The following is a 12,748-nucleotide window of genomic DNA, read 5'->3' as shown; positions in this document are numbered from 1 at the left end:
TCTCTTACGCTAAAACTTTCCCGCGTTACAAAAATTCAGATCGCACGAGGGGAATAGTTGGGTTATGTGGCGAGGAAACCTGTAGAGGAGATGGCAGGCAAGAGACTTAAATGCGTAATTGCACACTTGCACAATAGTATAATTTAGAGCTCACATCTGTACTTGTATTCATTTTTTTTTTTTTTTTTTTTGGTGTGCAACCTCAGCTGAAGAGAATTTAGTTTCCTATACCTTTCACTTCTATCACGTGTGGAATCCATACGCATAATTCTTTTTTTTTTTTTTTCTAGTTGAATTTTGAATCAAATATCAAGTTATTTAAATACATTTAATATTTTTCAGAGTTGAATTTAAACACAGTAAAACTTTTTTTTTCCCCTCCACATTTCTTAACCGTCCATAAAAAAAATTTACAAATTGATGAAAACTACAGTCAAATGCAGTAGTTATTTTTAATTTATTTATTTATTTATACTTTTTCTTCGGCACATTTAAGGCTTGTACGCCTTCTCTTACGCTGAACCACGAGACATAAAACAACGTATAAATAAGTTATATCTAGGAATTCAAACATAAAATTTACATACTAACAAAATTACTGTTTAATCATATACCAATTTAACATCCAAGTACAGAACCGACATAAAAACAATTTGAAAATAATGCATTAAATATAAAATTATCAAAATATAATTAATATTCTTGTTATGATACTGACATTCTCACACACATATATTATTAAAGTATTCCCTTGGGTTACGTGTCTGTGAATTTAGAGAGTCATTTTTTTCTTAATACGAGTTTTTTTAAAATATCTCAGAAGACTGTTGGTGTCTGGCATCCTGGTCAGGCTGTTCGAGGTTATGATGCTTCAACTGTGAATGATTTTTACGAGGTGTTGCGTTTCATGCACGGGTATTAAAAGTTCGCAGTTTGATTCAGATGGGGTGCCGTGACCATGGCGTCGCAACCGGGGGGGGATGGCGGGGGATGACGGGGGGGGGGGGGGGGGGGGGTCACGTCCCCCCAATAATAAAAGTCTTCAATTTCGTCCCCTCCAATAATATATTTAGTTTCGAAGTCATATTAAAAATATTATTTCTGTGATATAACCCATATATTGCGCATGGTGCATTTTAGTCCAATCGTGGTAATGCGAGCACTTTTTAATTTCAATATTTGTGTAAAAATCAAAATCAGGTCCGATACCGAATTCAGATAAATGTTAACTGTGTTTATTTTACAAATTTGTTCTCTGAAGAATATTTTTTTTTATTAAAAATAAATTATAATATTGCAAACCAACTATAATTAGAATATTTAAGAAAAGAAAAATACCTAAAAAAAAACACTTTTTTGCACCTTCAAACCCCAAACACCCCTGGGGAAAAAAAAAAAAAAACGGGTGGCTCGGGGGTCCGATACCGAATACAGATATGTTAACTGTGTTTTTTTAACAAATTTTGTTCTCTGAAAAATATTTTTTTTTTATTAAAAATAAATTATAATATTGCAAACCAAACTATAATTAGAATATTAAAGAAAAGAAAAATACCAAAAAAAAAAACTTTTTGCACCTTCAAACCCCCCCCCCCCCTTTTTTTTTCCAGGGGATGGATATTTCTCAACAACTAAATCAAATGAAGTCCCCCCCCCCCCCCCCCAAAAAAAAAAAAATACATCCTCGCGACGCCCGTGCCGTGACCGCAGCCTGCGAGCAGGACAGACCTCGATGTAGGCGGGGGTGTCGTCGGTGAGCCGCGGCGGGGGCAGCCAGTCCTTGGGCGTCTTGGCCAGGTGCTCGGTGACGAACCACTGGAGCCGGGGCCAGCCCTTGAAGGCCACCACGTCGCCCGCGGCCGTCTTGGGCAGGCCCTTGAGGCAGGCCTCCGACGTGAGGGCCACCTGGATGCCGCAGCTGCCCAGCAGGAAGCCGATCTGCTGCGAGCCCGCGTCCTGCGGACCAGGCGCACAGTCGCGACTAGAGAACCTGCGAAATTTGCGACCAGGCACAGTCACGACTAGAGAGACCTGCGAAATTTGCGGACCAGGCACACAGTCGCGACTAGAGAGACCTGCGAAATTTGCGGACCAGGTGCAGTCACGACTAGAGACCCTGCAAAATTTGCAGACCAGGCACACAGTCGCGACTAGAGAACCTGCGAAATTCGCGGACCAGGCACACAGTCGCGACTAGAGAGACCTGCGAAATTTGCGGACCAGGCACACAGTCGTGACTAGAGAGACCTGCGAAATTCGCGACCAGGCACAGTCACGACTAGAGAGACCTGCGAAATTTGCGACCAGGCACAGTTGCGACCAGAGAACCTGTGAAATTCGCGACCAGGCACAGTCACGACTAGAGAACCTGCGAAATTTGCGACCAGGCACAGTTGCGACCAGAGAACCTGTGAAATTCGCGACCAGGCACAGTCACGACTAGAAAACCTGTGAAATTTGCGACCAGGCACAGTTGCGACCAGAGAACCTGTGAAATTCGCGACCAGGCACAGTCACGACTAGAGAACCTGCGAAATTTGCGACCAGGCACAGTTGCGACCAGAGAACCTGTGAAATTCGCGACCAGGCACAGTCACAACTAGAAAACCTGCGAAATTTGCAACCAGGCACACAGTCGCGACTAGAGAACCTGCAAAATTTGCGGACGAGGCACAGTCACGACTAGAGACCTGCGAAATTTGCGGACCAGGTACAGTCATGACTAGAGAACCTGCAAAATTTGCGACCAGGTACAGTCGCGACTAGAGAACCTGCGAAATTCGCGACCAGGTACAGTCACGACTAGAGACCTGCGAAATTGGCGACCAGGCACAGTCATGACTAGAGACCTGCGAAATTCGCGGATTCAATGACCTCCAGGATAGACTCTACTACACTCTACGCACTCGTGGAAAATGGCCACCCGTTCATTGGCTGCTGACTTGTGAGTCGTCTCGACCGGGTGTCTGTGATTCGACACTTCTTTGAGCGAGGGTCTCTAATTGGCCCTGATTAATCCAGATTAACAGTGAACCAGTGGTAGGAGCAGCGCTAAGGTATAATTATTTGAATTGTAGCATATCACAAAATTAATCCGCGAATTTTGCATGTCTCTAAGTCATGACGTTTCGATCTGCAACATCTTAGCCCTCCACACAAGGCGTCTGGTGGGAGTGACTTGGCGAGAGGAACGGAAGTCGCATGTAACGGAAATGTGTAACCACAGCACGGCCATCTGTGGTGGATGACCTGAGCCAAAGTTCACAAAGCCAAAGGTAAATTTGATAATATTAACGGCTTGATAATTTTTAACAAAACAACTTGTCGAAAATCAAGATCTTTTTCACTTTTATCATAGCCGTCATATACATAGTATAAAATTTCAGTCTGAAAAACCGATGATTCGGTAGTACCTTTTACCCTAAGAGTATCTATTTCTACATAAATTAAGTGGTGGATAGTCAAAAACTATTTATATTTAGTATGCAACTATAAGCTGAAGTGAGGTGTACAAAAAAAAAATTTTTGAGTTAGCAAAAGGCTGCTGGAAATTAAAAGTTTTGCGATTTCGAGCACTGTTGCTGCTTTGTCGCGACTTTTACACGACTTTGGTGACCAGGCCTTCATTCCCTTACTTTGTTTCAGGGGCGTAGATAGGAGGGGGGGGGTTAGGGGTTCAACCCCCCCCCCCCCCCACCTCTTAGCACCAAATCTTTAATTAATTTCTTATTAATCACTCAAACAAATTTCATATTAAAATCAATAAAATTTTTACCATTACAATATTTAAATTTGAGTACCGAAAACTGCTGCACTATTTTACTCCTTTAAAACCAAAAATTTTCCCCGCTTTAATAGGGGGGGGGGGGGACCAAGCTTCTTAACCCCTCCCATACACAAATCCTGGCTACGCCTCTGCTTTGTTGTGACCTCGGTGACAGACCAAGCCAAAATTAAAAATGGTTGTTGTTTTGACTTGCGTATTATACCAGACACTGGGGGTATGTAAAGAAGGGGCCACAATTGAAACTCAGAAGTTGCACTCTTTCATTCCTCTGACAAAAATCAAAATCAAGACCAGACTAACTCCAACTCGGACGAAAGTGAAGTTGTGCTGGTTACTGATTTAGACACCGATCCTGTACCCTTCAGTAAAATACCACATGGTGGCTATATTGCCTGTAAATACGATGACCGCTGGTGGATGGCATGTGTACCTGATAAAAGTGAAGGAAAAGATGAGATTGAGGTTAGCAGGCACGGACGCGTCGGCGCACTCACCCGCCTGGTGAGCGGCACCTCGATGGGGACCGGAACGATGCCCGCCTGCAGGCAGCCGTAGAAGGCGCACACGAAGTTGATCGGGTCGTTGTTGGGGTAGACCAGCGCTATCCGGTCCCCCGACTTGAGACACGTCTCCCCGCCCCGGCTGAACGCCTTGTTCAGGAGCGTGTAGGCTATCTTCTGCGACCTGCTCAGCAGCTTCCCTGCAACCGCACACGACATCTTCATCTGCCTGAAGCTAAACTTCTTTGCAGCCATTAGACCAAGACAAGGCGTTGACGCCATCAGACAGTAACGAATGTACAACTCTCCGACGGCAAACATCAGGAGTGGGACACTTGATGGCTCAGGATTGGGGAGCTCTGGGCACACTCACATACGCGCACTCTAATATGCACAGACTCACGTACACACAGACTCGCATACGCACACTCACATATGCACAGACTCGCATACGCACACTCGCATATGCACAGACTTACATACTCACATACGCACAGACTCGCATACGCACACTCACATACGCACAGACTCGCATACGCACACACTCGCATACTCGTATACGCGCACACTCGCATACGCGCACACTCGCATACTTGCTCACTCGCATATGTGCACACTATATACTTGAGTATGAGTGTATATATAAGTATTCATTATAGCATGTTTATAGCTATCACATCACACAATTATAGGTTGCGATTTGCTTACACAAAACCGATCAGTTCATACATCTTATTTATCTGTTAATTTTTCTGCTGCTGTAGGACTCGCGTGCAGAAAAATAAAATTATGAAAGAATAAAATTCTGGGTCGGATGTATTTTGGACTACGGCCGCCAGGGGTCTGTTTCGTGGATTTACATTGCGCTGAATTGGAATATTGTGTATTAAATAAATAAAATATTTTAACAAAATTACGTTGCTTTATTTTTTGACATGAATTCGATGAACGTCTTACCTGACGGTCGGGTGGCCACGCCACATAAATTGGGTCGCCAAAAACATGTACTTTGCAGAGGCTGATATTCAGAAACTATAAATGGTAGGAAACTAAATAAAACTGAATTATATAAATCAGTACGGCTACTAACAATAATTATACACTTCAGATTATTGATATAAATAAATACATAAATAATAATTTACGTTCGCCAGACACTTGGAGCCTTCTGAGATTCCTTTTGAATGAATGACTGAATGAATGAATGAATGAATGAATGAATGACTGAATGAATGAATGAATGAATGAATGAATGAATGAATGAATGAATGAATGAATGAATCTATCAGACTTTCTTCCATTGCCTCACAGGTCTCTTTCTTGAGAGTTTAGTGGCTGACAAAAAAATTTATGTTTACGACCACTGGCTCAGCTGAATCCACGCCAACATCAGAACCACCAGAGAACACATCCACGTCCATCACCAGACATGTCTCTGCATTCCCCGTCGCTTCTCGCGAGGCAGACAGCTGAGGCTCGCTCGAGCACAAATTTCGTGCCTCGTTCGGGAGCCCGTTTTGCCCCACTGGCTCATTTCTCTCGGCTACTTTTTGACACTTCTCTGCATTTTTAATTACTTCTGTTCGGGCGATTTCACTCGTTTTTGTTCTTTTCTCCAACATAACCGGTTTTCGCTGAGGCATTTTGCGATTGATGGCTCCAAAACCCAAGTTAGTAACTTTATAGTTATTCCAATCAACTAGCACCACTCAGTGCTCGCTCACGAGCAGATTAAAGTTTGAATCACGCAAATCAGTCTATAAATCTCGCAGTCACAGCTTTCGCTGACCAGTTCCAACGCTCCACACCAACGCTCATTACGTCATGTGTAACGACCAAAAGTCTGCTCTACTACGAAATATTTACTTCAACTCTGTAGCTTTCATAATTTACCAGTTTTAAGCGGTGTCATATCCTCAGTTGAAGTGACACCAAACCCGAGATTAACGACATTCATATTCCTGTCATAAATACATGCCATAAAAACCAACATATAATTTGACTATGATACTTCAGGTGGACTCCACTTACCGTACGTAAGCGTGATGGTCAGTTTGCCGTTGGGGTCTAGCACCGTTGCGACCGGAGCCTTGTAGGATGCGGAGCCATACCTCTGGATCGCCGCTTCCAGGTTTCGAGGTAGGCCGGATGGAACCTGGTAGAGTTACAAAAAAATCAAAACCTCATATTACAACCACTTCTTGGGGGGAGGGGGGGGGAAATTATCTGCCACCACAGACTCAAAAAAGGTGAAGTTACTAACACAAACATGATAAATCGTCAACCACAAGCTAGTTTATCTCCGACATATTCATTACCCTAACACATCTTTTCAAAACAAAGAACGACACTTTGTAGTCAGATGTGAAAATACAAATTCTGGCTAGAAAATTATAAAAACTGTTTGAATTAATTTGTTGTTCACTAGATGATTTTGAAACGCCACTCACTGACGTTTTTGGATGTTAACCTCGGTGACACGATCATCACAGTGTGGTACAACAAAGAAGCAATAGCACATGCTATTAGTTTTTTTTTTTTTTACTCAGTGACAGAAGTATTTTCGTAAGTTTACATCAGTGAAAGAAATAAGCAAATTTTCAAATACAAACTAACACTGAATTTATTTGGCTGGGATGTACGGATTTACAGATTTCACTTTGTGTTTTGAGCATTAAAAAATTAACGAAATTGCTCTGCTAATTTCGATAGGTTTTTTTTTGTATTTGACTTCTTGGCTACGAGAAACAGATTTATTAAGTTTGCTTTGTGATTTGTGTCTTTAATTATTACATTTTCAAGCATGCCAAGAAATTTTTGTTTTTAAAATATTCAAGACATAATAATCTTCTAATTTGTGACCTGTCTCAAGATAAATGTCTTGAACCCTGAAAACATTGGACCATGTTAGACTACAAGAAACTTCATCTCCCACAGGACTTTATAATTTGTCAATGTTTCAGAACAGTGTAAGGTTTATTTAATCTCTGCACTATTTATGTCATTTAGATTAAATCTTCATGAAAAAAGGTTTTTCTAAGGGACATAATTAATTCCTATAATTTGTTCACATGTTTATTTTTGAGATTTAAACTTTAATCTATTGTTGTAATGTACTCAGTTGTCACAGATAAGCTGTACACACAGATATAAAGTGAACAACCTTCCTCCTCATCCCCTAGATAAGATAAAATTAATGCCCTAGAAAAAAGTTTTTTTTTTTTTTTTTTTTTTTTAATTTTCCTGATTTATTTCAAAATAAGTAACATATTGTTCTTCATTTTTTTTTCTGCCACATGAAAAGAGCCGATACGGCTGGACCATGTAATGATTAGCATTGTATTAAGGGGTAGCCTCATATACTACGGGCCATTTTATGTACATTTTCTATGTCGATTAAACTACTGTCTTACTTACTAACTTATCAAATTTTGATAAGAATTTTGTTCTTTGAAGTTGGAAATGTGGAAATCGGTGTTGAGGCTTCTGTTTGTGAATGCAGGGGCGTAGCCAGGGAGGGGTTTTAGGGGTTCAACCCCCCCCCCCCCCCCCCCCAGCACCAAATCTTTAATTAATTTCTTATTCATCACTCAAACAAATTTCATATTAAAATTAATAACAAATTTACCATTACAATACTTAAATTTAAGTACCGAAAACTGCTAAAAATAGCACTATTTTACACCTTAAAACCCAAATTTTCCCGGGGGGGTGGACCCACGGACCCCCCCCCCCCCCCCGCTTTAATACTGGGGAGCCATGCTTCTTAACACCCCCCCACACACACAAATCCTGGCTACGCCACTGTGTGAATGAAAATCAGTTGTGTCTGCGAGTTTTGGAAAAGTGATCAGGAAACGAGAAATGAGAGATTCACATCGGGCCACGGGTAGTTGATGAATCTTTGTGGAAGACGCTCCTGTTTGTATCGGAATGACTCGCGTGGTGATGAGGGCGGGTTTTTTCCCCTCAATTTCTTCCAGGTAAAAATCCTTAAACTGTAAGTTTTGCTCTCTATCCAAATATGTTTTTTGATATATAATCTGTCAAACTTATCCATATTTTCCGTGTTCGATGTCTTTTATTTAATGATTTACTGACCTTGGCATAGTTTGGAGTATTTTTAACTGCTTGGTGTAGATTTGCAGGTTGGTGTTCCGAGTGGAATTTCAAAAATTTGCTTATCAGGTGTAGCTATTGAGGTTATGCATATGCGTGTTTTTACAAATATAGATAATATTCTCTTCAAGAAAGTATATTGTTCACAATAATCATAACCCACTCTCAATGTTCATTTAATTAAATGTCACAATATTTAGTAGGCTTTGTTTATATCGCGCCAAAGACAAACTGAAAGAAAAGAGTTCACACATGAGCGAAATGGTTTCCTTTACATATATATCTTTGTTTCATTTTACCAATAAATTGACAAAAACATTATTTCGCAAATAGATTAACGGAATTATCTTATCAAATCAGTGTATTGTCATCGGTCTTCGATAAATCTACAGAGTTTGAATGAAATCTGGCTGTTTAAAGTAGGTCAAAATCGCACCCAAAGGAGTCGGTTACAAACAAACAAACAAACAAACAAACATACAGGTGAAGCTAATATAAAGTCTCACCACCAGCTGCTCTCCGACGGCTGGGGTCATCGTGCTGCCCTCGGGCCTCGGGGCGTTGGGGTCCTTGGGGTTGGCCGCGATCTCCAGCTCTATGTCGTCGTCCTCGTAGAACTCAGGCAGCGGCCTCCGCTTCGGCCTCTTCAGCGTGTTGAGCAGCTGCTGGATCTTGGCCGACACCTTCCACCGGCCCGTGCCTGCAACACACCCCGGTCCCAGTACCGTCCCCAGCACCCAGTTCTCTTGCTACACCTACTGCTAGCCATTAGGGTATTCGGTTCGCCAACGATTGGGCAGCTTCGCACAGCGGATACATACGCCAGAAGAGGCGTGGGAAGCGGAGGAAAGAAAGAGAGAGAGAAAGGGGGATCACGCGAGGAAAAAAAATGGAGTGAAGGGGGGGGGGGGGGGGGGGGGGGGCTCGTGAGATAACGCATTTCCACGTCTTAAAAGTAAGCCGTTTCCAGAAACCACTCCGGCCAATAAAGACAAGCTTTCACGACATAATTTTTTACCACGTTAATTGTTAATTTTCATGTGATTATAATTTTATTTACAGATCCAGCCCAACCATTACGAGTCCAGTAGTTTCCGTTCGTTCCCAGAAATCACTCCGGGGGCAATCCCCAGAATGGATCACCAACAGAGACAAGATTTTATGATGTCTCATTTTTTGGCCATGTTAATTGTTAATTTTCAGCGACTTAATTTTATTTAGCAAAATTAACATATTATGCTACAAAATGACAAACATTTTTTTAGTACTTTTTTCAGGATTGCTCCGAACAATACAAATCCAGCACGCATATGAATGTGTTTTTGAAAATGTGCCACTATCAGTAACTCCGGTTGACATTGATGACCAGAGACAAAAAAACCAAATACCTACCTACAAAATAAATCTAATATGTATTTCGCTGAATACACTGAATTACCATTATGTCAACCAAGAGAAAAATTCTAGGCCTCTAAATAAAATTGGATTACATAAAGAGTCTGCTGACAGTAAAAAGCCCATTTATGTAGTCTGAATAGTGTAATCCAGAAGTTGAGTTTTTACTACATACATCAATCATCATCAATTACAATAATTAATCATTTATTATAAATTACTATCTAACATCAATCATCATTAATTATCATCAATCATCCTTATCTTTCATCATCAATCATCAAAAATCTTCCTCAATCAATCATCTTCAATAATCCTCAATTAAAATCAATCATAACTAATCATCAAAATCATCACCATCAATATTCATCAATCACCATATATCATCAATCATTATCAATCATTTTTAATAGAATAAGTCATAATTTTCCAATCTGTACAAGGAAATGAAGTTAAAGTCAAAAATAGACAAAACTTTTTTTTCCCTGTCAGCTTACAAATAAAGTAATAAAGTAATTACAATAAATAAAAAAAAATATATATTTAATGTTGGTATCCAGGTAAAGCACACCGATAATAATTTGAAACTCTAAAACATGCTTCTAAGTTTCAGAAAAAATTAGCAAATGCCTGCTGGAAAGTAAACTTTTTTTTATGATTCTCGTGAGCAGTACTTCAATTTGTTTTTTGTGTGACTTTTATGACCTGTAGACACTCTGGAATTGCAAGAGGAAAACGTGCCAAGAAACTGCTAGCAATGTTACCCATGTTGTCATCCGATGCGGACGACTGTCGCGACTGGTTGTAGCGGTTGACTCGATCAGCGGCCGTCAGGCGACGTGACTGGGCTGTGTTGTGCGTGACGTCTGGAGGTTGCGTGTCTGCAATCGTACGAATAATGTTTCAATATCTACAATTTAGCAAAGGCTACATCATCTTTGGTTATAAGGGAGGAAAAAAAACGTGTGCATGTAATTCAGTACAATATTTGGCAATTCAAACCTCGACTCGTGAGTAAATCATAAGGGATAAAACAGTACAGAGAGAGAAAGAAAGAGAGAGGTAGAGAGAGGTAGAGAGAGGTAGAGAGAGGTAGAGAGAGAGGTACAGAGAGGTAGAGAGAGGTAGAGAGAGAGGTACAGAGAGGTAGAGAGAGAAAGAGAGAAAGAGAGAAAGGGAGAGAAAGAGAAAGAGAGAGAAAAAGAGAAAGAGAGAAAAAGAGAGAGAGATAGGTAGAGAGAGAAAGAGAGAGGGTAAGAGAGAGATAAAGAGAGAGATAAAGAGGGAGAGATAAAGAGACAGAGGGAGAGAGAAGGAGAAAAAGAGAGAAAAAGAGAGAAAGAGAGAGAGAGAGAAAATACAACTGTATCCCACTCTTCTTGATATAATCTGACTTCATGGTTCCAGCTTGGTAAACATAACACCTTGAATTAATTTTGCTAGAACTCTCTGTTCAAAAACTGGATTTTCGTTACACCAGATAACATCCAAACTAACGAGGTTACATTTGTGTCCCAATTTAAATAGATCTTTATTTTGTTTGAATAGTATAACAATGTGCTGAACAGTGAAAACTAATTATGTTGTATTAATGAGGAAGAAAAAGGAGAATTTATGCAGTTCGAGGTTGTTAAAAAGTAGGGAGGAGGTGATTTTATTTTCCGGAATAAGTGGGATAAACTACAGAGAGAAAAATACCTGAATCCAAGACGATCTCAAATCCAAGACGATCACAAATCCAAGAAGATATCAAACCCAAGCAGATATCAAACCCAAGCAGATATCAAACCAAAGAAGATATCAAACCCAATACGATATCAAAGCTAAGATGATATCTAACCCAAGGAAGATCTCAAACCCAAGACGATATCAAACCCAAGACGATATCAAACCCAAGACGATCTCAAATCCAAGAAGATATCAAACCCAAGACGATCTCAAATCCAAGAAGATATCAAACCAAAGAAGATATCAAACCCAAGAAGATATCAAACCCAAGAAGATATCAAACCCAAGAAGATATCAAACCAAAGAAGATATCAAACCAAATAAGATATCAAACCCAAGAAGATATCAAACCCAAGAAGATCTCAAATCTAAGACGACCTCTCATTAGTAAACCATGTCAGATAGGGTTATATTCGGTGGTATTCGGTACTCACACGGCCTGAGGTTGTGCATGACGTCGGCGAGGTCGGTGATCTCGTGCTTGCCCCTTTTGCGCTCCGGGTCGCCGCCGCGCTCGTCCCACGGCGCCAGCCCCGGACCACCGTTGGGCAGCCGCGTCGTCTGCTGCTGCTGCTGCTGCTGCTGGGGCGGCGGCGGGGGCGGCAGGAGGCGGTGCTGCTGGCGCGACTGCTGGGGCGGCGTCTCGCGCGCTGAGCCCGTGCTCGACGTGTCCGACTGCTGCTGCTGCTGCTGCTGCTGCTGCTGCTGCAGGGGAGCGGCGCGGGCCCGCTCGCGCTCCGGGGTGCTCTGCGCGTCGCCCTCATTCACCAGGCTGTCGTCGTCCGAGCTGGACGCTGCGGGACAACCAGCCGTTAAGTTCAAGTCTCTCTTCAAGCGAAGATACTGCCGTGTCGAGTACCACGAACAAGTCAAAACTTTGAACGATGTCCTCCCGGCCTGAATACGTTTATCTTTCGGTCTCGCAGGAGAATTGCTTTTGTTTTTTTTTTCCTTGGACGGACACTTGGAGTTTCTTTTTCAAAAGTCAGCAGCAATATACCGACTTTTTTTTCTTGCAAGCTGTTTTGCATACTATGTGATGACGTTATTCAGGCCTTCATCAGATCCCATTATTTGCTCTAGAAATCTCTGTACACATTTTGACGAGATCCGTTGAGCTTTGCAGGTCGGTTGTAACCTTTTGCGAGACGGGAAGCCGTAAGATGTACATCTAGTTCTCTGTCCCTGCCCGAACACGCCCGAATATTCACCATCGGGC

General features: G+C 41.6%; 1 protein-coding gene across 9 annotated transcripts in view; it reads right to left on the bottom strand.

Annotated features, from left to right (window-relative positions):
• Window positions 1-12,748, bottom strand: part of LOC134541133 (disco-interacting protein 2) — a 473,542-nt gene that overhangs the window by 40,430 nt on the left and 420,364 nt on the right. For all 9 annotated transcript variants that reach the window (XM_063384327.1, XM_063384328.1, XM_063384323.1 and 6 more), the window contains 6 exons: window positions 11,964-12,323; window positions 10,566-10,682; window positions 8,913-9,106; window positions 6,319-6,442; window positions 4,282-4,487; window positions 1,729-1,956 (listed from right to left, as the gene is read on the bottom strand). In XM_063384327.1, the coding sequence (XP_063240397.1) occupies window positions 1,729-1,956; window positions 4,282-4,487; window positions 6,319-6,442; window positions 8,913-9,106; window positions 10,566-10,682; window positions 11,964-12,323 (1,229 nt within the window). The remainder of the gene's footprint in view (window positions 1-1,728; window positions 1,957-4,281; window positions 4,488-6,318; window positions 6,443-8,912; window positions 9,107-10,565; window positions 10,683-11,963; window positions 12,324-12,748) is intronic.

The sequence above is a fragment of the Bacillus rossius genome, chromosome 18 (genome assembly GCF_032445375.1).
Source record: "Bacillus rossius redtenbacheri isolate Brsri chromosome 18, Brsri_v3, whole genome shotgun sequence".
In the NCBI taxonomy this organism is placed as follows: Eukaryota; Metazoa; Arthropoda; class Insecta; order Phasmatodea; family Bacillidae; genus Bacillus; species Bacillus rossius.
The sequence above is the reverse complement of the archived record's forward strand: the minus strand, read 5'-3'. Positions and strand labels throughout refer to the sequence as shown.